The 22901-nt window shown below is 37.1% G+C and overlaps 3 protein-coding genes across 3 annotated transcripts; all 3 read right to left on the reverse strand.

The window, feature by feature from the left end:
• Positions 1–366: 366 nt before the first annotated feature.
• Positions 367–1557, reverse strand: LOC145566861 (uncharacterized). The gene has a single exon (XM_081626143.1). It carries the CDS (start codon positions 1555–1557, stop codon positions 367–369), a length of 1191 nt encoding a protein of 396 aa, XP_081482269.1.
• A 4528-nt stretch (positions 1558–6085) lies between these two features.
• LOC145566862 (inactive serine/threonine-protein kinase ZRK12-like) lies at positions 6086–6931 on the reverse strand. The gene is made up of 2 exons (XM_081626144.1): positions 6760–6931; positions 6086–6633 (listed from the first exon to the last, which is right to left on the reverse strand). The coding sequence occupies exons 1-2, from the start codon at positions 6929–6931 to the stop codon at positions 6086–6088; spliced, it is 720 nt and encodes a 239-aa protein (XP_081482270.1).
• A 9700-nt stretch (positions 6932–16631) lies between these two features.
• On the reverse strand, positions 16632–22490 carry LOC145569210 (putative polygalacturonase). Its single transcript, XM_081628564.1, has 5 exons — positions 21936–22490; positions 19443–19563; positions 19179–19353; positions 18669–18739; positions 16632–17457 (listed from the first exon to the last, which is right to left on the reverse strand). Exons 1-5 carry the CDS (start codon positions 22257–22259, stop codon positions 16820–16822), a joined length of 1329 nt encoding a protein of 442 aa, XP_081484690.1. The 5' UTR covers positions 22260–22490; the 3' UTR covers positions 16632–16819.
• Between the last annotated feature and the right edge of the window lie 411 nt (positions 22491–22901).

The raw sequence follows: 22901 nt of genomic DNA on the forward strand, positions 1-22901 counted from the left end.
GCCTTAGAAGTAGATCATTTTTCTCTTCTAAATAGTGCTGAATCCTGAATGTCGGCAACCCCACCTCCGCCGGTACCACAGCTTCCGTTTCAAATACAGATTGAAAGGGGATTCACCTGTTGCTTCTCTGGTTGTAATTCTATTTGCCCACAGTATTTCTAGCACGAGATCTGCCCATCAGCCCTTTGCATCTTCGATTTTCTTTTTAATTGTCGTTATTATCTGTTTATTTGCCGCTTCTGCCTGGCCATTTGACTGCGGATGACACACCGCAGCGTATGCAAATTTTACCTTGTACAGGACTAGAAGGTTTTTTACCGGCTTGTAGTCAAACTGGGATCCATGATTGAAGACCATTTCCATTGGCTATCCAAATCTTGTGAATATGTTTTTCCAAATGAACTTCTTCACTTCTGCTGCCGATATCTTTGCAACTGGCTCTGCCTCTATCCATTTTGTGAAATAGTCAATTCCCACTAAAAGGAATTTCCTTCCACCTGTGGCTGATGGAAACGGCCCTACGATATCCATCCCCCATTGCGCAAACGGTACTGGGTTCAGTATCGGCGTCAAGTCGTTCGGAGGGAGATTGATTGCTGGTGCGAACTTTTGACATTTTTCACACTTTTTCACATATTGGATAACATTTTCATTCATTGTCGGCCAGTTATATCCTCGTCTCATTGCCTCTCGGGATAAAGCACGGGCTCCAAGATGATTTCCACAGGTCCCCTCATGAATTTCCTCAATGAGTCTTGCAGACTCATAATCTGTGACACATCTCTGTAATGGAAGTGAAAAGCTTCTCTTATACAGCTGGCCTTGGTGTATGATGAACCACACACTATCTTTTCTCAGCCTCCTTGACTCTCCCTTGTCAAGAGACAACGCCCCATAAAGGACATACGCCAAGATTTTATCATACCACTGGCTGCCGTTATCTACACATAGTACCTTCTCCGAGGTTGTATTCATACTCCTCTGTTTCAAGATTTCCACCATTACCGTTCTTTCCAGATCATTGAAACTTGAGCTTGCCAATTTTGCCAAGGCATCAGCTTGTGCATTTTGCGCCCTTGGGACCAACTGTACCTCAAAGTGTAGTAGTTTTGTCGTTAGCTGATTAATCTTTTCAAGGTACTTTATCATTGCCGGCTCTAGCGCTTCGTAATCTCCACTGTACTGGCTTAACACTAACTGTGAGTCAGTTTTCAATATTAAGCGCTTGGCTTCTGCCGCTATGGATAACTGAATTCCAGCTATGGCCGCTTCATACTCCGCTTCATTGTTGGTAGCTTTGAATTTGAATTTCAAAGCATACTCAAAGATTGTGCCATCCGGCGCTGTTATCACTATACCAGCCCCTGACCCGGTTGATGTTGTCGATCCATCTACTGATACCTTCCATGTTCCTAACGGCTCCTCCTCATCATTATAGGATGTCTCCACAATAAAGTCCGACAATGCTTGTGCCTTAATCGACACCCTTGGCTTGTAATGCAATTCATACTCTGATAATTCAACTGTCCATTTCAATAGCCGACCTGACGTATCCATTTTCTGCAATGACCTCTCCAAGGGATGATTAGTTAATACCTTTATTGATGAGCATCAAAGTAAGGGCACAGTTTTCTTGCCGCTATCACTACAGCAAGTGCCATTTTCTCTATCACTGGATATCTGCGCTCTGCTGTGTTCAACACATGGCTAGCAAAATACATCGGCAGCTGCTTCTTTTTTCTTTTTACCAGCAACGCTGCAGCCACTGTTTTTGGTGAAGCCAATATCTACAACTGTAACTGCTCTACTCGTTCTGGTCTAGCAACCGTTGGCAGTTTTCTTAGGTGATCCCTTACCACCTCCAAAGCTTCACTCTGGTCCTTTCCCCACTGGAAAGTCTTGTTCTGTAGCAAAACTACAAAGAATGGGAGTGCCTTATCAGCTGACTTACTTATTAACCTAGTCAACCCTGCCTTCTTGCTTGTAAGCCTCTGTATATCACAAATTGTTCTCGGTTGCTTCATTTAGAGGATTGCATTCACCTTGTCTGGATTTGCATCAATACCCCGTTCACTCACCATAAATCCCAAGAACTTTCCTGATCGGACCCCGAACACACATTTCTCTGGGTTTAACTTCATCTGATACTGTCGTAAAGTACTAAAGGTCTCTTTGAGGTCATCTATGTGATCTTCCTTCACCCTACTCTTCACAATCGTATCATCCACATTGCACCTTTACATTTCGACCCTTTTGCTTCTCAAAGATTTTGTCAACCAATTTTTGATAAGTCGCCCTTGTATTCTTTGACCCAAACGGCATGGCCTTGTAACAGTAAACTCCAGCATCTGTTATGAACGCTGTTTTGGCCCTATCTGATTCATGAAGGCTGACCTGATGATAACCCAAAAAAGCATCTAAAAAGCTTAGCACTACATGGCCTGATGTGGAGTCCACCAGCTTATCTATTCGGGGCAAGGGATAACAATCCTTGGGGAAAGCCTTATTCAAGTCTGTGAAATCCACACACATCCGCCACTTTCCTGTCGACTTTCTCACCATTACAACATTAGCCAACCACTCAGGATATGTGCATGACTCTATGAAGTCTGCCGCCAGGAGTTTATTAATCTCGACCTGTATTGCCTCAATCTTCTCTATTGAGAAGTTCCGCTTCTTTTGCCACACTGGCCTGAATTTTCTATCAACATTCAACTTATGCATCATCACGTCGGGATGTATCCCTGGCATTTCATCTGCCGAGAAAGCGAACACATCTGCATTCTCCCGCAGCAAGCTGATCAGATTACAACTCATTTCCGAATCCGTGTCGGCTCCCATTTTCACTGTCCGACTAGGATCACCTGGATGAAGTTCGACTTGCACTGTTTCTCCTCCTAGTGCCGGCCTTGGTACTGTTACCGGCCTCGTATCAAAGTTTTCCATGGACAAATCCCGAACCGACGGTTCCCTGTCCCTTTTCGAACTATTTGCAATTGGGCTTTCTCGCACCAAATTCTTCAAAGCGGTCACATAGTAGGACTTTGCCATTACCTGCCCCCCCATGCACCTTCTCCACCTTCCCCAAATTTGATACATATGCAATGGTGAGATGATAAGTTGATACCACTGCCTGCACATCGTGTATTATCGGCCTTCCAAGGATTACATTGTATGCCGATGGTACATCTACCACCAGGAATTCTGCCATGACATCCCTTACGGCCGCACCGTCATCGAATATGACCGGTAAGACTATGCTGCCTTCCGGCCTCACTGTTAACTCGTTAAAACCAATCACTAGATAAGACACTTGCGTCAGATACTGCCTGCATATCATCATTTCATTAATTACCTGCATAAACAGGACATTAGCTGAACTGCCTCCATCCACCAAGACCCACTTACTGTCGGCCCTGTTGATCGTCGTTATCAACTCCAAGGGATCATCGTGCGGAAAGACAATTCCCCTTGCATCCTCTTTTGTACACATCACATCAGGTATTCCTGCCGGTCGAGGGCGGCTGTCATCATCCAGTGCATTCACTATGTGGCGGTGCTCCGACAAATGCTTCCGTGCTTCACTTATCGTTTCTCCGTGAATTGGCCCACCAGTTATCACATCAATCTTCTTCCCAATTGAAAATGGTGGTTTCCTACCATCCCCCTGCCGACTTATTTGCACCTGCTGCCTTTCAGGCCTTGCCTCTATCTGTTGACGCTCTGGCTGCCGATACGGTTGTGGTTGATTTCCCTCCGCATGCAGCCGGTATTGAGTCAAATGACCCTTTTTTTATCAACTCTTCAATGTTATCCTTCAATTGCGTGCACTCTTCAGTATAGTGCCTGACATCTCTGTGGAACATGCAGTACTTCTTAGCATCTCTTCCCTTTGCTTTCATGGGCATGGGTCTCACCCATCCCTCTCTGTTCTGGTTGACTGAGTATATGGCAGCCCTGGGCGTATTCAGCGGAGTATATGCACTGTATCGCATCGATGCTTTAGCACCCCTGACCTCCTGTCGATTTCCTCCTCCCCTCATTGGGGCCGGATTTTTCGGCCTTCCACTTCCCGAGGCTGCCTCCTCAGATGAATGTTGTACCCTATCGGCCGAGACAACTCGACTACTTGTTTTCATCAACTCTTTGCTCTTTATATAATCATGAGCTTTGTTAAAAACTGCTGCCAGTGTCGGTAACTTTTTCCTTGTTAGGTACCACTTGAACTCAGAGTCATTCAGACCGTTCATTAGCGCCATGATGACTATCTCTTGTTATAACTTTGGAATTGTATTTGCCTCATTATTGAACCTTCTTATGTAGTCCCTGAGAGACTCATCCGCTTTCTGCCCTACAGCCATTAACTCCCCTGAGTTTCTCTATCGAACACTGTTGCTGATATATTGCCCCACGAACATTTCTGTTAGCCTTTCAAAGCTATCCACCATATCACTTTCTAAGTTATTGAACCAATCGGCTGCTGTCCCGATTAGGGTGGTCGGAACGACCTTGCACCAAACCGCGTCTGAGTTGGTGTACAAAATCATATGTCCCTCATAGGACGTTATGAACCTGCTTGGATCACCTCTTCCATCATATTTGCATGTTGGCATTTTAATCTTTTCCATCGGCTGATCCAGAATTTCCTGTGTAAACGGCGATGCCCTCAGCTGAACAGTTGTTCGAATCAACCCCTGCCTTTCATCCGACGACCTTCTCTGCCGCTGATTTCTGGTGTTAACGGCACGACTAAAGGATTGTGCCTTTGTCTCCTGAGAGGTTGCATGTGTCCCTTGCGGCGACATTTCTCTACGGGGTTGCCTCGGCGAGTTTACTGCTTGATTGAATTGACTATCCAGATTTACAATGGGCACCCCTCTTGCAGCCCTGGTGGTTCCTGCCTCGGCTTCCTTTCTTTTCTTGCTCAGGGTTGACATTACCCTGGCCGCTATCTCCAAATCCTCCGGGGTGAACTCAGCCATGGGATTTGCCAGTGCACCGATATGCCGTTCTGGAGTTATCGGCATATTAAACTGATTTTCCTCCAGAGTGTGGGTTTCATCCTTTATTTCCACCTCTAGCCGCGCTCCAACTCCGGGGTTGATTATCCTACTTGCGCCAAATTGTTCCTGTTCAGATTTGATTGCCCGTATGCGAGATCCGTGAAGACCCTATCGTCTGGCTAAGCACCTACATAGGCAAAGAAGATTAGCTAACCCCGGGGTGAATCTGGGGATAACCACTCCGATGATAAATTTAGAATGTGTTTAAGAGAAAAGAGAGGACGATATGAAGAGAGAGAAATATAGAAAGATAAAGAGAGAGAGTGAGTGTAATAAATGCTACCTTTTTTATGGTTAATCTTACCTGTTTATAATAACTTCCACTGCCAGATGGCTGCATGCCATGCAAACCACTTTTATGCCAAGTGTCGATTAATCAACACCATGTGCTCAGTTTTAAGAGGCGCCGACATGTATGTCGTTATATGACGGTGCCGATATTAGTATTTTCACTAAAAAAACCCTAAACCGTTTAGTCTGTAAAAGTTTGGTTATCGGCACTGTAGCAGTTATCGGTATCCTCCCATACATAAGATAAGATATATTTCAAGTCATCATAATAAGATGAGTTAATAAATATTGAATGTCAAATTGTCAATCAAATATCAGGTATACCTGAAACAGATTGATCAAACAAAGAGAGAGTAATCTAATTAAATCATGATATAAGAGTGTATGAACTATGAAATGAAAGATCCTGCATCAGATAAATTAATGGCATTACAAATTGATTAATTAAAAGAAGAGTACTTAGAATTAATTGATAGAACAAATTTTAGTAGAAATCTATTGATTGATTAAGAATTACACCTGTACTAGAAGAAAAAAAAGATAATATACTGCATGCTAAGTATCACAAGTAACGAAAATAGTTGAATAAATTATACAACTTTAAGGCACTTTTGTGTTAGATAAACATATACTTATATTTTTTCAACCACTTTTTAATGCAACTTAAAGTATTGAAAACACAATTAGTCAATTACACTAACATAAAACATGAGGAAATCAAAGTAGATCAATTAAGAAGTAAGGCAGCCCCATAGTAGAGAGAAACCGTTGTTTGGAAGGTCAAATGATCTGATGATTTTCTTAAGTTCAGTTACACCTTGCACCATGGTTGGCCTTTTGTCTCTTTTTGCTGTGCACTTGAGGGCAAGCTTTATAGAAGCAGTCATTTCAGCGATGACCACACCATTTTTAACGATTGCAGGATCTACTACAATGTTACTTGAGGGAATTTTTCTTAATTCTTCATATACCCAATAATCAGACTCCCTTGTCAAGAGCACTAGAAAAAGGATACCAAATGAAAACACATCTGTATACTCTGCCACTCTGTTGTGATCACCCTTTCCATGTTCCATACAATTTCCCACAAAGTTTTGTCCCTCTGGAATAGATATACAACGACTAAAGTAGGATAATTTGACAGTGTTGTCTAGGTCCAAGAAAACTTTATCTGCTTCTAAGTACCCATGAATGATCGGTCTTGGAAAAGTATTGTGAAGATGTGAAACAACTTGTGATATTTCCCATACAATCCTTAGCCTTTTTTTCCACTCTAATACTGGTTTGGTTTGATTCTTATCATTAAATTATATCCGATAACTAAGTGTTTCCTCCGCCACCCACTCATAAACAAGAACAGGATATTCAGTCTCCAGGCAACATCCTATTAATTTTTGAACATTACTATGACTTGCCATTTGTGTCGCAACCAAAATTTCACGCAGAATACGCATTCGGATCTCATCATCAGAAGCAGCCCTGTTTGGAAACTTTACCAAAACAACATTCCCTTCCCAAGAACATTGATGCCAGTTGCAATCTTCATTCCAGAAAATTCTATGATATTCCACTCTCATTTTCATAGCTCATCAATTGAAAAGTAACGGATAGGTTTCGTTCTACCAGGAAACAAGGAATTGTTCTCTTCAGCTATAAATGATTCATTCTGCATATAATATTCCTTGCTTCCTCGGAAAATCATGTACATGCCCTCTCCCTGCAACCACCAATGGAAATTATAAAACTCGAAATATTGTCCTATCCCAATTTTTTAATCTACATAGTTGTAATGTCCATCAAATCCCATTTTTTGATTTGTAATTTCTCTTATCACTGTTTTCCGTTATTTTCTTGTCTTAAAACCACACTTCTAGTGGTGTATTCAACACATATATTATGTTTTGTATGAGTCCTCATATGCAAGAAAACGGTTGTTTGTCCGAGTTCAAATTCAAATACAAACATAATAAAAAAAAATAAAAAAATAAAATCTGTGTGGACTGTGGAAAATAGTTTATACATCTCGTTCATTTTTTTATTCTTTCTTTTTTTTGGTGAAGATGTACCTCGATTTCATTTAGGGGCTACATATAGTATTACCATCTATATTATCAAACCTTAATACACTTGTGTAATGGCAGTATCATGATCAACTTATATTTGGACATATCTAGCAAATCCATGTCTTTTAAAAAAAGCACCGATTTGGATAGCAATTTAATTTATTTTGTAAGGGAAAAAAATGATGCTAAAAATAACTTAAGTAGTTAAGTATCTAAAGATATGACCCTATAATGTTTAGTTTTTTTAACGTAAATTGTACGGTCTTCATTAAGGGCATGTTCACATTTACCGAACTGAGCTGTACTGAATTGAATTGAACTGAGCTGAAATGCATATTTTAAAAGAGAAGGAAATTAAGAGTTGAACTGAACTGAACCGAACCAAAATTAAGCTGAAGTGAACAGGCCCTAAATGAATGAATTTATTTTTAATATGATGGTAACTTTTGATCAATTAATGTAAAATATTTCACTATTATGCATTAAACTAACTTTAGTTGATTTTTTAAGATTTGGTATTTATACTTTAAAATCGTACAATTGCATAGATGCTATACTAGTTATTATTTAAAGTTAAAACAAAGAAACAATAATAAAATTAAATAAACAAAAGTTGTCAAAACAAAACTAAAGAAAAGTTAATGAAAATGTTCCGCCAAAATAAAAATTAAAGTCAACCAAAACTAATAAAACATGAAATCTAACTTAATCTACTTATAGCATTAAATCCCACTACTAGGGGTGAAAGTTCGGTTTTCGGTTTCGTTTATTGCCCAAACCCAAACCGAAACCGAAACCGAACCTCTATAATTCGATTTTTGAATTTTGCAAACCACACCGCACCATATTATTCTTGAAACCAAACCAAACCAAACCATATAAATTTCGGTTTTCAAACAAAAAAACCGAACCACACCGATTTTTCCCATCAACGCATCATAACATAAAATATTGCACATGAACCGAACCGAACCAAACATAAACATAAACCAAACCATATAAACAAATCTGAAATTGTATCATATAATAAGCAAACATTAAACATAAACAAGATCTAACTTCAAGTTACAATGCCTATAAATTTGCCAATATAACACTTCGACAAATAAAAAAAATTTAAAAAAAAACGTTCAACAACAATCTGTAAACAACACAGCTGTAGCATAGGCGAGCAGGCCAGAAAGTTAGCAGCAGAAACAACAAATAGGCGAGCAGCAGCAGCAGAACATCAATAGCCTATAATATATAAATTGAACATTTGAATTGAATATAAGCAATTGAATTAGTAAAATTTCAAGTAATTGAACATTTGAAATTAGCGAATATCGATAAAGATTAATAGCAACAACCAACAGGAAGCATACCTTTGGGCTTTTGATTTGAGAGGACGGACGCCGATGGACGGTGACTGTCGGACGCCGGTGGAGTGAGCCTAGTGAAGGAGTGAGAGTGAGCATTGAATTGAGAGAGTAAGAGAGGCTGAGAGGAATGATAGATTAGGGTTTTTTTTTAATTTATATACGGTGAAAACAGAATTGGGCTAGGTTATATTTGGGCATGGGCCGAAATTTCGATTTGGATTTCGGTTTTTCGGTTTTTCAAAGCTTGAAACCGAAACCAAACCAAAAATCGAAATTTTCTTTTTTTTGAAACCAAACCAAACCATATTAGAAAAAAAAAAAAACCGCACCGTATTTCTAATTCGATTTGGTTTGTGGTTCGGTTCGGTTTTAAACCGAATTAGTTTCAGCCCTACCCACCGCCCAAATGATTTGGAGACCTCAAAAACAAGACAGCCCATAAGAATTTGGGCCCGTTCAAATATCACGCCCCAACACTTAAAACTTGAAGTGCTTCACCCAATTGGGCCATTAGTCCGCTAAATCAGGTCCGGTCAAAAAGGCAGCGAATTGGGCTGCTTTGCTTTTCCTTGGACTTGGGCTTTCTTGACTTGAGTCCAAGTTCTCTACAGTGTTTGGTCCGTTAATCCGTAACAATATTGTGAACCATTCTTCTCTAATTGAGCCCTTATTCATCAAACTAAATTTATTTAGTTCGGTCTTGGTTTACAAATATACAGTCATAATATACGATCAAACTTCAATATCTTCGTAGTGGCTTCATAAGCTCATGAATTATCATAAATATGCAAATTCCTACAAAATAATATCAACTCTACAAAAACACTAGAAAACGTATATTAGTAATAAAAATAGCTCTGTAGAGCTCAAATAAGCACAAATATGACTATGGGACGGGAAATAAAAATATGTATAAAATAGACTCATCATTACCACAAGCAAAGAAACGGCAAAAGGGAATTTTAATAGCTTCGGCGTCGTGATGTTGGAGCTTTTGACAGGAAATGGATGAAGCGTTTGCTGAGAACAGAACAAAGCTAGTCACCTCGGTAAACTTTCAATTTTATTTTTGCTTTGGTTTAATTCACTCCAATGTCAAGTTATCTAAATCTAAATTAATATCATCAAGCCACTAATTCACTCCGATACCAAGTAATTGAATTAGGCTCAAGTTGTCAAAATGCTAGAAATAGCAAAGAAAGGTTCTACTTGTTTAATCCCTCCTTGTAAGTTTGGCGTGTTCTGGATTTGTTTTTGTTCTTTTTTCTTGAAACTGTTAGCGATATTGATCTTAGATAAAGTTAGAAGGACATTATATTAAAAGTTCTTGTTTTTTTTTTTTTTTTTAAAAAAAAAAAAAAAAAAAAAAAAAAAAAGTCCTCTTGGAGATGATGTTGATCTCAATGATATTGTTCGTATGACTACAAGTTTTACTTCGTAATTTATGGAAGGGGGTGATATTGCGTCAGCGTCGGAATGTGTGGTAGATTTGGAGAGGGATGAGGAGGAGGTTTGAGCTTTCTGCGTCCCTCCCTCGTTTCTCAGCTTCCTGCTTTCCTCTCTGGTTTCTCCTATGGGGAATACAAAGTAGAATATGTCATGGTGGGTCAGACCCTGAGTTTAATTTCTTTCAATTAGGTTGCTCATGTAAAGGGGATATGTCTATAGTCCATGTAAACTGTGCTGAAAAGTGGTTCACATTAAGAAGCAATACGACATGTGAGGTATGCGGCTCAACAGCTCGCAACGTCTTTATTGGAGAGAACCAATCAGAAGAGCAATCTAGCGAGACACCTCCTCCGCCTCAGAGTGAGACTCATATAAAAACGATATATGATAGGATGATTCTTTGTCATTTGTAGTGTGATCCCACCTGTGTCCTTTGCCAAAAAGAGAATGAGAATGTGCAGCATTTATTCTTTTAGTGTGATTTTGCTAGGCACCTGAAACTCATCAAGTCTTCTTCCTTTCATATAATAGCAATCAAGCCAGTGGATTATATATATATATGTGTGTGTGTGTGTTTTATTTTCCTAAATTATTAATATAAACGACATTTATATAAACTTTCATAATAACTTAAAATCCTAAACACAAATGCATTTACATATTATATATTATATATTGTATATTGTATATATATTGCACATATAAATATGTGTGTTTTGCATAATAAACTTTTTCAACTTTTAATATCATATATCCCATATTATATAATTCAATATAAATTAGTGGGTTGATGTTACTTTAGCTTAGATGACTTGATTTGGAGTGAATTAAACCGAAGCAAAAATAAAATTGAAAGGTTACCGAGGTTGTTCTGTCCTCAACAAACGCTTCATTAAAAATTAGAAGTGCATCTATATTAAAAATTCTTGTTTCAAAAAAAAAAGTTCCTCTTAGAGATGATGTTGATCTCAGTAATATTGCTCGTATGACTACAGGTTTTACTTCGTAATTTATGGAAGGGGGGAGTGAAATTGCGTCAACGTCAGAATGTGCGGTAGATTTGGAGAGGGACGAGGAAGAGGTGGAAACAATGGTAGCGATGATGAGAGGGGGAAACAGTTTAGATTATGTCATGGTGGTTCAGACCCCGAGTTTAATTTTTTACATTTTGTGATTGTGTGTTTGAGTTTAGCCTTGGTCATAACTTGGCTATACTCCTTTTAGTATAAATGCTAAATTGAATATTGTGGATTGAAACTTCTATCACAATTGTATTTGTCTCATTTCAAATCCCAAACCCAAAAATCTGTGATATGAGAAACAATTTGTAATCCTTTCTGTTGTTATAGTAGTTAAAGTGATGATGATATAAAAGTTAAAAAATTTCCTAAATGAAAGATTTCTTGTCTTTGTGAACTGTCAATTTACTAGCGGTGTTTGTAATGATATCTCATATAGGATAATGGTTTTGTCAAAAAAATATTGAGTGAAGACGATAATGGATGGTGAAAGATCGGGGGATGGAGAGGGTATGTGATAAGATCCTGATAAACAGATATATGTCTAAGGTGATGGAGCTTTCATACAACTCAAGAGATGGATCTAAGGACGGAATAATATATGGCAAATCCGAGGATATAACTTTTGTAGTTTCAACATAAGTTAATACAGTTTGGGAAAATGAAGGGTTGGATTAACAAAGCAGAGGGCATTGTACAAGAAGTGTTGTAAGCAAATTATGGTCTTTTTGCCTTCTTACTATGGAACAAATATAATTTACATTCTCTTAATCTTATCCCATTAAAAAGTAGAAGCTTGGTAAAAAAAAAAAAAAAAATTGAGCAATAGTGATTTGAGTGTATAGTCTGACAGGCTAAAGTCGTATCACCTAATCAAAAGTATTACCTAAATCCTCTAACTAAAGTAAATAAAGAAGTAGGGTCGAATCCACAGGGAAACTGGTCTTTCTATTCCTAATTAATTAAAGCAATCTAAATTATCAAGTAACAAAATAATATTATGGTGAAAGGAATCTAAACTAAGGAGAGTAAAAGTAGGGAAGAATAAGAATAGAGAAAATCAATGAATAAAAGACATAGGGCATTGGTTCACCAATAAACAATATTCCAAGGTAAAACATAATAATCAATCATCAATGCATCAATTAATCAGATCCTAAAGGGCTTTCGCTACGTATTACAATCACAGAGTTAATTTACCGGTATTAAATCTCATCTCTCGAATCTCGGCTTAACCATTTATAAATTAGTCCGCCTATTGAAACTAAGCCTAAATATCAATTCTCATCTCTCGAATTTCGAATCAATATTGCTAAACTCATACATAAAAGACCTACGCAAGTCTAGTTGCATAGCATTAAATCAATCAATAGGAAATTAATTAAGCATTGATAATCAACAACAATAAATTACCCCTTCATATTATTTATGGATCCCACAAACCCTAGAAAAAAAACCTACTCACACATAATTTAAATCTAAACTAATCAAAGCAATTAAACAAGACATGATGAAAGAAAGAGAATAAATTACTGAAATTAAAGGAGAAGAAATCGTTACCAAAGTAATCGGAAGTAAAGAGTTGAATCAAGAACAAAGTATATAGTCGTAGAGATAGAAAATTAGAGAGGAAATAAAACTAAGTAGAGAAAGAAAGTCTAAGAGAAAAGCTAAAAGAAGTACTAAACTTGCTTAACGAAAACGTATTTATATTAAGCAAGAAAATCCTAAATTTAAACAAACTAAACGACGCCTAAACCTTCTTCAGAGACAGACGCCCTGTCGGGCGTCCTCTCGCCCGATCGGGCCCGCCTTTTTGCATCATAGGTCTTCTCTCGCGCCCGGCCGGGCGCGAGCTCGGGCAAAGGACTTCTTTTCTTCTTCCGCCCCGCCCGGCCGGGCGCTCCTTCGGACGAGACCTCTTTGGCCGGGCAAGGCCACTTGGGCACATTGAACTTCTTGCTTAGGCTTGTAACTTGGCCCAAACCAAATATCCTCCTTGGGGCTTAAATCACTCGGTCCAATGCCTCGGGATCTTCAAAGTCGATCCCTTAATCACTGGTTTGATGACTCTAACCAGCCTTGGGCTACGAAAAGTGGTCGTGCTCCTCCAATTCTCGTAGTCGCTCTAAATAATCCCGGGAAAATGCTCCAAATGTGCAATTCCCTACAAAACTCAACCAAAATTACGAAAACACTAGAAAACACCAATTAGCAATAAAAGTGGCTCTAAAGAGCCAAAAACACTACCAATTATGACCAAGGGACGGGGATAAAATACTATATAAAATAGACATATCATAGTCCATGAAGTTCATTGTACAATTGGTGGCAAAAAACTTACTGCCTTGAAGCCTTGAAATTCATTTGGTGTATTGCATTAGGTCTTCATTTGTTGAGTAAGCAAATAATTTTCTCCGGTTTTTCCTCTCTTCCACTCATTTGCTCCTGATATCTCAGCTTTCCTCTCTCTCCTCCCATTCTCTCTCATCTCCGTTGTTATCTTCGTCTGAGCTTTCTCTCCTCCACTCCTCCATTGAAGCTGAGGTAGGATTTTTATTTCCCTATGAGGATTAATGCAACCACCGGCCTATATCGTGGATGCATGATGATGGCATCGCCTCTTCCTCTGTCGCAACAACCCGTGGCAAATCAATGGTATTCCGACATAGCTTGGTTATTTCTACTAGGGGTGAGCAAAAATTCCGGGTACCCGGAATCGGAACCAAAATCGGTTAGGAATCGAGGGGTCCGGAATTGGGATTGGACCCGATAGTTCCAATTCCGGATAATAATTTAAGGACCCGGTTGCAATCGGTTCCAATTCCAATTCTCAATTTTTTGGAACCGGAACCGGTTGGGAACCCGATTACCCACATATATTGAACTAAATATATATATTAAAAAAAAAATAGGTTGAATGTATCTAGTTAGTAAAATAAATAAAAAAAAAATATTTATGTTTAATAAAATAGCTTAATACATATAAAAATATAAGTATTAAATGCTAAAAGTGAAAATAAACCAAAAAAATATTAAGATTTGTATTAATTATATTTTAGGAAAATTGATTGGAATAATCCCAACTTTACTTGATTCGCCCAAAAATAATCCCAACTTTCGATTATTTTTTAATAATCCGAATCTTAACTCGAATTTGCTTCAAATGGTCCCAACAAGTCACCAATTTCCGGTAACTGGTTTCTTATGCCACGTGGTGTTTTCTAATTGGTTTAAATTAATTTTTTTTGTAAAAAAATATTATTATGATTTTAGGAACTAATTAAGCCTACTTAATCTATCTATACTACTATATAAAGAGAAAGAGCTTCTTGGGTGATAAATTTGCTTTTTCCCAAAATGCTCTTCTCAATTTGCAAAATTACCACTCTAATCTCTTATCTACAATTAAAAATTATTTTTTTTAAAAAAACTTATCATAACTATCCTATAATAACTGCTCCATTTCTTCCACATAAACTCCTTCTAAATTTGTTCATTTATGGTTTTTTATTCTTTCTCATGCTTTTAGTAAATATTTTATATGTATTATGAGTTTCACAACTCCTAATACACATGGCTACTTTTTTTTTGGGTGATTCTAGCTAGGTTGAAGGCAGGCGTTGATTACTTTTTTTTTTTTTCCTTCTAATTTATAATTAACACTTAAAAAATACAGAGTAATTAATGAGCCGTGCCCAGTTTATCTTTCAGATAAACAAGATTTGTTTATATGGGGTATAAGCGTCTTTTCATGTACTAGTTGAGGGATACATGCGTCTTTTCATGTACTAGTTGAGGGATACATGCGTAATTTGCTAAATGCAAGTTGTAAGCAATAATTGGATAGTTGTAAAAAAGTACAAAATAAATGACCACGCTTTTTGAATATATTTATAGAAATATCCACCAGATTAACAAAATTTGTTAATGTGGCAGATAAACTTGTATTTGCCCGTAATTAACAACAAAAACACCACCACTCTCCCCCAACTGCAACCCAGACCCCTCCTCCCCGTTGGCGCCACCCCGCCCCCAACCCCTAGCCGACGTCGGACCGCCCTTCCTTTATGTGTCTACGCCAACCCTCCCTCTTTCCCTTGAAACGCCGATCTCGAACCACATTTTTTCCATTTTCTTACCAAATTTTCCGGTAAGACTAATGCTAGTGGCACTGGCCCAATCGGGTTTGTCCCCATAGCACGGGCCTTAGATTCTATTGTTGATCTTGAGTAGGGCCGAGCCAACGGCAATTGAGCCTTCAGATGTTCCTGCTACTCCGGCAAGGGGGAGGGGAAATGGGGCAGCGCCGATAAGGTAGAGGGCTGGGTTGGGCGGAGGTGGGGGTACGGATGTATTGTAGTGGGGCAGGAGGTTGGTTGGTTTGTTGGAGAGGTAATTCTAAATAATCATTTTATAAACTAGGCTAATACTGAAAAAAGCTGAAAACTATATTTAATGGGTAATGATATATATAGCCCTACGGGCTATATATAAGCATTAAATACACTTTTGGAAATTGTATAAAATTAGGAATTCATGACAAAAACACTCGTAAATCAGTGTAATTAATGTCTATATTTTTATGATTTCTTAACTTTTTACGATTTTCAAGTGTAAATTTAATGCTTATATGTAGCCCTAAGGGCTATGTATAGCATTTTCAATATTTAATCTATAACTAATACTAAATTAATTATCGCTAACATCACCATTATATACATGTCACCTTCTTATAAAAAATTTTCCCTCCTAAACTATTTGTGACATCATTCTCTCTCTCTCTCTCTCTCTCTCTCTCTCTCTCTCTCTCTCTCTCTCTCTCTCTCTCTCTCTCTCTCTTTTCAAAACAAAGCTAATATTTAAAAATTATTGATTAATTATACATTTTTCTAAAAGATTATATAACAAAGCTAATATTTAAAAATTATTGATTAATTATACATTTTTCTAAAAGATTATATGACTAAAATGACTAATTACACAATTTATTAGTAAAATGACTAATTACACAATTTATTAGTGATAGTAGAGTTTGGATTTTTTTTCCCCTCTATATCAATTCTTCAAATTTTTTATAATGAATCAAAAACGAATGCTATTTTAAAAATTTTATTATAACTATGAAGTTAATTAGAATATTTTTTATCTTAATTAATCTAACTAAAGGGATCGATCACAATTTATTATGTTTTGCTTAAAATATTTATATTACACACATACAAATAAGTTTTTAATTATTTAAACCGTGCATCGCACGGGATTAACCTAGTAACTATTAAATGAATACCAAAAAAAAAAACCACAATTAATTAAATCTAATTAGCTAATAATTACAGCAACAAAATAAATGATAGGACTAGTAGCCTCAAATTTGGGGAAAAAAAAAGGCTTCCTAGTTGCAAGTCTTGTAACAGGATCAAAGAATTTAAAATGGAAGCACATGAATAAAGTATATTACATAATAAATACATTATACTGCAAGACTAATGAGTAATAAAGAAGTAGTGTTCATTTCTATATTTAGAGACTCGAAGTCTCCCTTAAAATACAACAAAAACATGCAGCTGAACTCAAGTGTGAGTGAAACAGGTGCCATCAAGAGAGCCAATTAGTTCAGAGCAAGGCCATGGGCTAACCTTTAGAGAAGATCCCTTGACATCAGAACACTCCCATGGTCTCGTTCTCGCTTTAAAAGGGCCATTAAGGTTGATATCAGAAAGACAGATGTTAATAAACGGGGCATTTTTTATTCCTTTCACCAGTCCGGGCTGCAAAATCTTCTCGCCCCATATGCTCTTCATTTTGATATCCCGAATAACAGGGAGAGCTTTTGGATCAAACTTGTCATCTGGATGGTCACCAACATCACCAGCAATCTTGATGCCTTTTCGGGCATTTTCAATGTATACATTAGAGAGAGTTATGTTTCTTATGTACCCTCCTCTTCCAAAATTGGTCTTTAAATGTATGCCAACTCCCATATTGAAAAGGTTTATATGTTCAGCCAACACATTCTCCACACCACCAGACATCTCGCTACCAATAGCAATGCCAGCAAATGGCGATGATCCGGTTATCCTACGAATGGTGATGTCCGAGCTACGGCGACCAAAAGCAAGTCCATACTCATCCCACCCACTCTTTATGGCTATCATATCATCACCATTAGAAATGTACATGTCTTCAATGCAGACATTGGAGCTTGAATCTGATTGAAAAATCAAGCAAACTGACTTAGTATACTGGATTGTGCAGATGCCATCATACTGTTATCATACCTAGATAAGTAGATATGTATAGAACAATTTGTAGGAAACTAGCTTGATCGGAAGTCAGGAGGCTTAGAAAATAGAAAGAAAAAATAGAACGGAGTATGTTTAAAGGAAGTTACTGTTGTTGGGGACTAAATTGCTTATGTCAAATTTTTTACAGCAAAAAAACTACCTAAACTATCCAAGATGAAACACAGGTGCACAACAGTGGATACATGAAGAGCAATGGTCTGTTATAAACTTGGCCCATTACCACACACATGCTGGACCCATAAGAACATGAGCAACTGAGATAAAGTGAATTTGTCAAGAAGAGACATCAATAGCACACTTGGCTGAAAGAATGTGTTGGGAAAAGGAGGAAGGAGAGTTAAGAATCTATGTTTAAAAATAGAATGGAAAGGGCAACAGGGATTGGGACTATTGGAGGGAAATTAGGATCCATTATCCCCTTTTTTTTACCAAAACCCCTTCCCTTAATCCTTTTGAAGGTAAGTGCTAAACAGCTTCTCCTCTCCCTTCCTTACCCTTTTTATTATTCAACCCACACTTTACGGAAGCATAAGCTAGCAGGACTGAGAGCTTTATTTTATTCAAGCCAATGGCTTAGGTAGACTCATTAGCCCACTTGGGAGGGGATGATAGGTTGCTGATCGGGATTTTATGAAACAGAAGACACGCACGCTGCAGAGATAGCTATATTTAAGTCAAAAACAGTTATAAGTAGATTTACTTAGAACAGCCCAACACCAGTGATGATCAGGTGATAACATGATATTGCAAGTCTATACATACTCTCAATGTTGCCAAATTATCTCATTTCATGTCTAATATGAAGTATATTGTCTAGGAGGAATATCTGATACCAGGCATATCACATCAAGAAATAACATAATACAGAGTAACACATATCACGTTCTATGGATAGTTGGATACAGAGTAACATAATACAGAGGAATATCTGATACCAGGCACGTTGCATAGAAGAGTATGTCGCATCAGGGACATCACATTCTATGGATAGTTAAATACTACAAAGTATCATACTAGTGCCCATTGTGTTTTCATAATTCAGATTATATAAATTTTATGTGTAACACAGTATGTCGCATGGAATGAAGATTTTATTGCAAAATTTGACAAGTACCTGGATCAACACCATCAGTATTGGGAGAGTCAGGTGGAGCCAAAATAGTCACGTATCGAACAACAACATTGCTGAGAAAACCAAATGAGAATCAAGTTAGCTTGCAACAAGTGATAGTAGTCTATCATGGCAGAGTTGAAAATACATGCTACCACTATCATGAACAAAGTAGTGATTTATCTGCTCTACTACGATAAGATTTCAAATTGTCTTTCCAACTCCAACAAGTACAAGAAATTAATATACTCATGCCCATCCTATCAAAACTGATGACTCATGCAGACTGCAGACCAATTCCTAGCAATTCCTACAGTGTTATTATCCAAAGGCCTGAGCCAGAAAATTCTGATCATCACAGCCATGACAATGGCTATTTATTAAGGAGTCCATCAATTTGTTTTACTTTTAATAAAAAAATTTAAAGCTATTTGGTGCTTATTCAAGTATGACACAAATCAATGGCTGACTAAATGTTTAGCATGCTCTAGCATAGGAGACAGCAATATCTACCTGCAGTAGACAGGGTGAACATTCCAAAATGGAGAATTTTTTAATATCAAATTAGAAATAATGATGTCTTTGGAATTCATGAATTCTATAAGATGTGGTCTGGTATATTGAAGAGTCCTTTTTCTCCATAAGTTCCACCAAATGTCTCCTTGACCATCAATTGTTCCATTCTCACCTGTAAATACCAAATTATCAGGGGACATTAAGACAGGGAAGTTTTGCAAAACATATTTATCCATGACTGAGTGGATCTTTTGAACTCACCAGTACTTATGACATCTTGGACCCCGTCCCCTAGGATGAAGCTCATGTACCTCCCTCCCTCCCGCTCCCTCCCTCTTCCATAAGAAGGCAATGGATCAGCTAGTGGCCAAGTTGAAGTATCCTGATGCATAGGACTACAAATTAAAACAAGTTATGCAGCATCAAAGTTGTGTTAGGGATGGATATAAAATGAACTGCTTCTGCCATATAAGTTTAAATCCTTCAAAGCTTATGCATAACTCTTAAAGTGCAACCCTGAGCAGCAGGTTTTATCGTGGTGTTACATGGTCCTTGTCTTAAACCGGTGTTATCTGGACTTTAAATAGACATTAAGCACTAAAAGGTGTATGAATCTCAATAACAGGCAGACTATCCACATGAGTTATTTTCCCAGATCACCCGGGTTCACAAATTAGAATCAAAAGCTCAACAGAGAGCAAAGACAAAAGGCACGGATAAGGAAAGGACTAGACCACAAAGGAGAAGCAGTTGTACAACATTACTGTTTGGAGGAGAGCTGAACATGTTCTTGTGTTCTATAAGAGACATGAGAAATAGGACAGCTAAGCTCAGTTGAAATTTAAAAAAACACGTTAGGCCGGGGTTTCACTTATAACATAATCCAAAATCAGTGTTCAATTTCAAGACAACTAAGTAATGAACCATCGTAATTTTAAAGCCTATTTCTTCTTTAACTCCTTTTTTAAGCCTCGTGTAAACAAATGGTTAGAATAATCAAACTCAAGGATACCAAATTGGAATCATGATAGGTTAGGAGTCACACAACACATCATAAACTTTTGAAAAGTCAATTAGTTTTGTAAGTCAAAATTTGCATTATATCTGATAATCAAGCCTTTTGGGACATAATGATTTACAGCATAAAAACTTTCAATATAGTTGTTGTATAACGCCACATCTATCACTATGCCAGCAGATGTATGATTATTTCTTCTTGGCAAGTTACGAATAATGGTGGGTCAGCTGAAAAAAAAAAAAAAGATAGAAGCACTAAGAAGGGCAAAGGAAAAGGTCTTATTGCCAAAAATTCTATGAGAAAGGCTGAACCAAAATTGAGCATTTTGTTACTTTATCACAAAGCAAAGTAGCAAATACTACTGAAAACTGCCTTTGATCACTGCAAAGGAATATCTTGGCATTATAAGGGGCCACAAATACATTGTCTACATACTCTATTATTTTTTTTTCAAACAAAAGTGCTCTACATATTCTATGTAGCAAATAATAAATTATGTTAACTACGTAAATAAGTGTTAAAACTATAGTACTATGTATATGATAATGATATGAATTACCAGTCAGCTACTTTAAGCTATCAAGGAAGATAACCAAGCAACAAGAACAAGCTAAATCATCAAATGGCAATATCAATCACATTTTTTTATAAGATTTTTCAAGTAGCATATGAAAGGATATTAATGATCAAAGCTTGACCACATTATTCAAATGTGACATATCAATACGAGAATGAGTGAGTAACATAAGTATCATAGACATAACCCTGACCGATGCATACAGACCTAATGGCTAATGGAATGATCAATTATCCTTTTCTCCCCTGCTAAAAACCAATAAGCAAGGCACATGGAAGCATTCCCTTCAATTGACCCACCAACCCTCAGTATCTCTAGCAGTATGTACCAAGAACACATGAGGACCATACAAAAGAATTTGAACCTCAATGTCTTAATCATAATTAAAGACTGAACCTACAACAATTACCCCATATTCAGTAATCCCACCTCCTGGAAGTCAAGTTTTAGTAAATAATGCTACATTGCCATCATAAGACTTTGTGACATCTATAAAATGCGGCTTTAAGACTTTCAATGAATTCCCATTACTAGTAATTCGTGTTCCATTTATTTGATCATGACATCCAATAACATAAACGTCTAGAACAAAAAGAAATTCATCATAACAAAACCATAAGTCCTGTTACTTTTTGAAGGACCATAATCCAACAAAAATCAATTCATAAAGCAATGAATTAAATTATACGTTGTCTTCCTATATACCAAGTACGGATTCCACTCTACAATGCCTTGATCTAACTTATTTTTCACATTTTCATTTTAAGTTCGAGTCAATTATTCTATATCAATTACATGAACCATTCAATTCCCTCAACTCCAACTTTACATTATTATATAGAGCATTCTGTTCCCAATAAAATCTAAATATTTGGTAATGGAACTAAAGAATTGATATTTATCAACCAAAATGCTACTCCATTACCCCACATTCAAATTTCAAATTTCAAATTAAACCCATGTAAGTCACACATTGTACAATAACACAAATGAGTTACCCCTCGATTTCAAAATAATTGTTCCATTCGACTTTTCAAAGCTAATGTACAAAACACATGTTAATGTGTTGGATATTGTTAAATTTGTTCTAATGTATACGATACCAAAGTACGAAAACAAAATGGAGTAACTAATTTGAGACGAACAATCAAGTAAGTACCTGGGTAGCTTTGATGACAGCACCACTAGCCAAGTAAAGAGTCATATGGCTAGTCAAGTTAAACCTTTCAGTTAAATACACACCCGGCGGTATATACAACAACGCACCCCCAATTCTTCCCAAATGCTCTATCCTATATATTGCCTCCCTAAATGCCTTGGTATTCACCGTCTTACCGTCACCGACACCGCCGAAATCCGTTATCGATATCTTATCGTAGCGGTTTCGCATCGGCACGATTTCTGAACATGTTATCAAATCGTCGGCGACGGCGGAGGTCGCCGTTAGGAGTAGAATTATGATGGGCAGCGTGTTTTTGTACATTTCTGCCTGTTTATTTTCTGATCACTTTGGGGAATTTGCTTTTTTTTTTTTTTTTTTTTAAGGTTCGGAAAACTCGAGGAGAAAGAATTGGAGGTTAAGAAAATGCGAAATTGAATGGATTATGCAAGTATCGATAACACTGATTGATGTGTAATTTTGTTATTTTTGAATTGTCGGCGTATATAATTGTTTTTGAGTGAGGAGAGAGGGGTTGGAATACAGAGTTTAGTAGGATGGGTGCATAGGAATGTGAAATAGAGACGTTTGTTTTGTTTTGTTTTGTTTTGTTTTGAACTTAAGGATCACGAATTCACGAGACATACATGGGGAAAGGAGTTGCTGGAACATGATCTAGATTATTACTGTATTAATTACTGACAAGGATTCTACCACTTACATATATATATATATATATATAGGTATGCAATTGAATTATAAACAATGTTAATAAATTTACTTTAAATTATATCATACCAAGAAAAATAACTTTTGATATATTATACGGGGTACTCCGTATTATTTTATGTGCGGATTTTCCCGCTATATATATCATTAATTTGTAATGATAGATATTATAAAAATTAGGTTACACATTATTTTAAATTAAACACAACTTCATTTGATATGAGTAAGTTTAGATTG

This window comes from Chenopodium album, chromosome 11 (assembly GCF_948465745.1).
Source record: "Chenopodium album chromosome 11, dcCheAlbu1.1, whole genome shotgun sequence".
NCBI lineage: Eukaryota > Viridiplantae > Streptophyta > Magnoliopsida > Caryophyllales > Amaranthaceae > Chenopodium > Chenopodium album.

Bases quoted from the DNA above. Each gene is read 5' to 3' on its own strand.
- LOC145566861 (XM_081626143.1), bottom strand. From the start codon at position 1,557: ATGGATACGTCAGGTCGGCTATTGAAATGGACAGTTGAATTATCAGAG.
- LOC145569210 (XM_081628564.1), bottom strand. From the start codon at position 22,259: ATGTACAAAAACACGCTGCCCATCATAATTCTACTCCTAACGGCGACC. The intron at 19,354-19,442 runs GTGAGTTCAAAA...TGGTATTTACAG, and splicing joins CCAAGATGTCATAAGTACTG to GTGAGAATGGAACAATTGAT. The intron at 18,740-19,178 runs GTAGATATTGCT...TGGTTTTCTCAG, and splicing joins GTTCACCCTGTCTACTGCAG to CAATGTTGTTGTTCGATACG.
- LOC145566862 (XM_081626144.1), bottom strand. From the start codon at position 6,931: ATGAGAGTGGAATATCATAGAATTTTCTGGAATGAAGATTGCAACTGG. The intron at 6,634-6,759 runs GTAATGTTCAAA...AAACCAAACCAG, and splicing joins GACACAAATGGCAAGTCATA to TATTAGAGTGGAAAAAAAGG.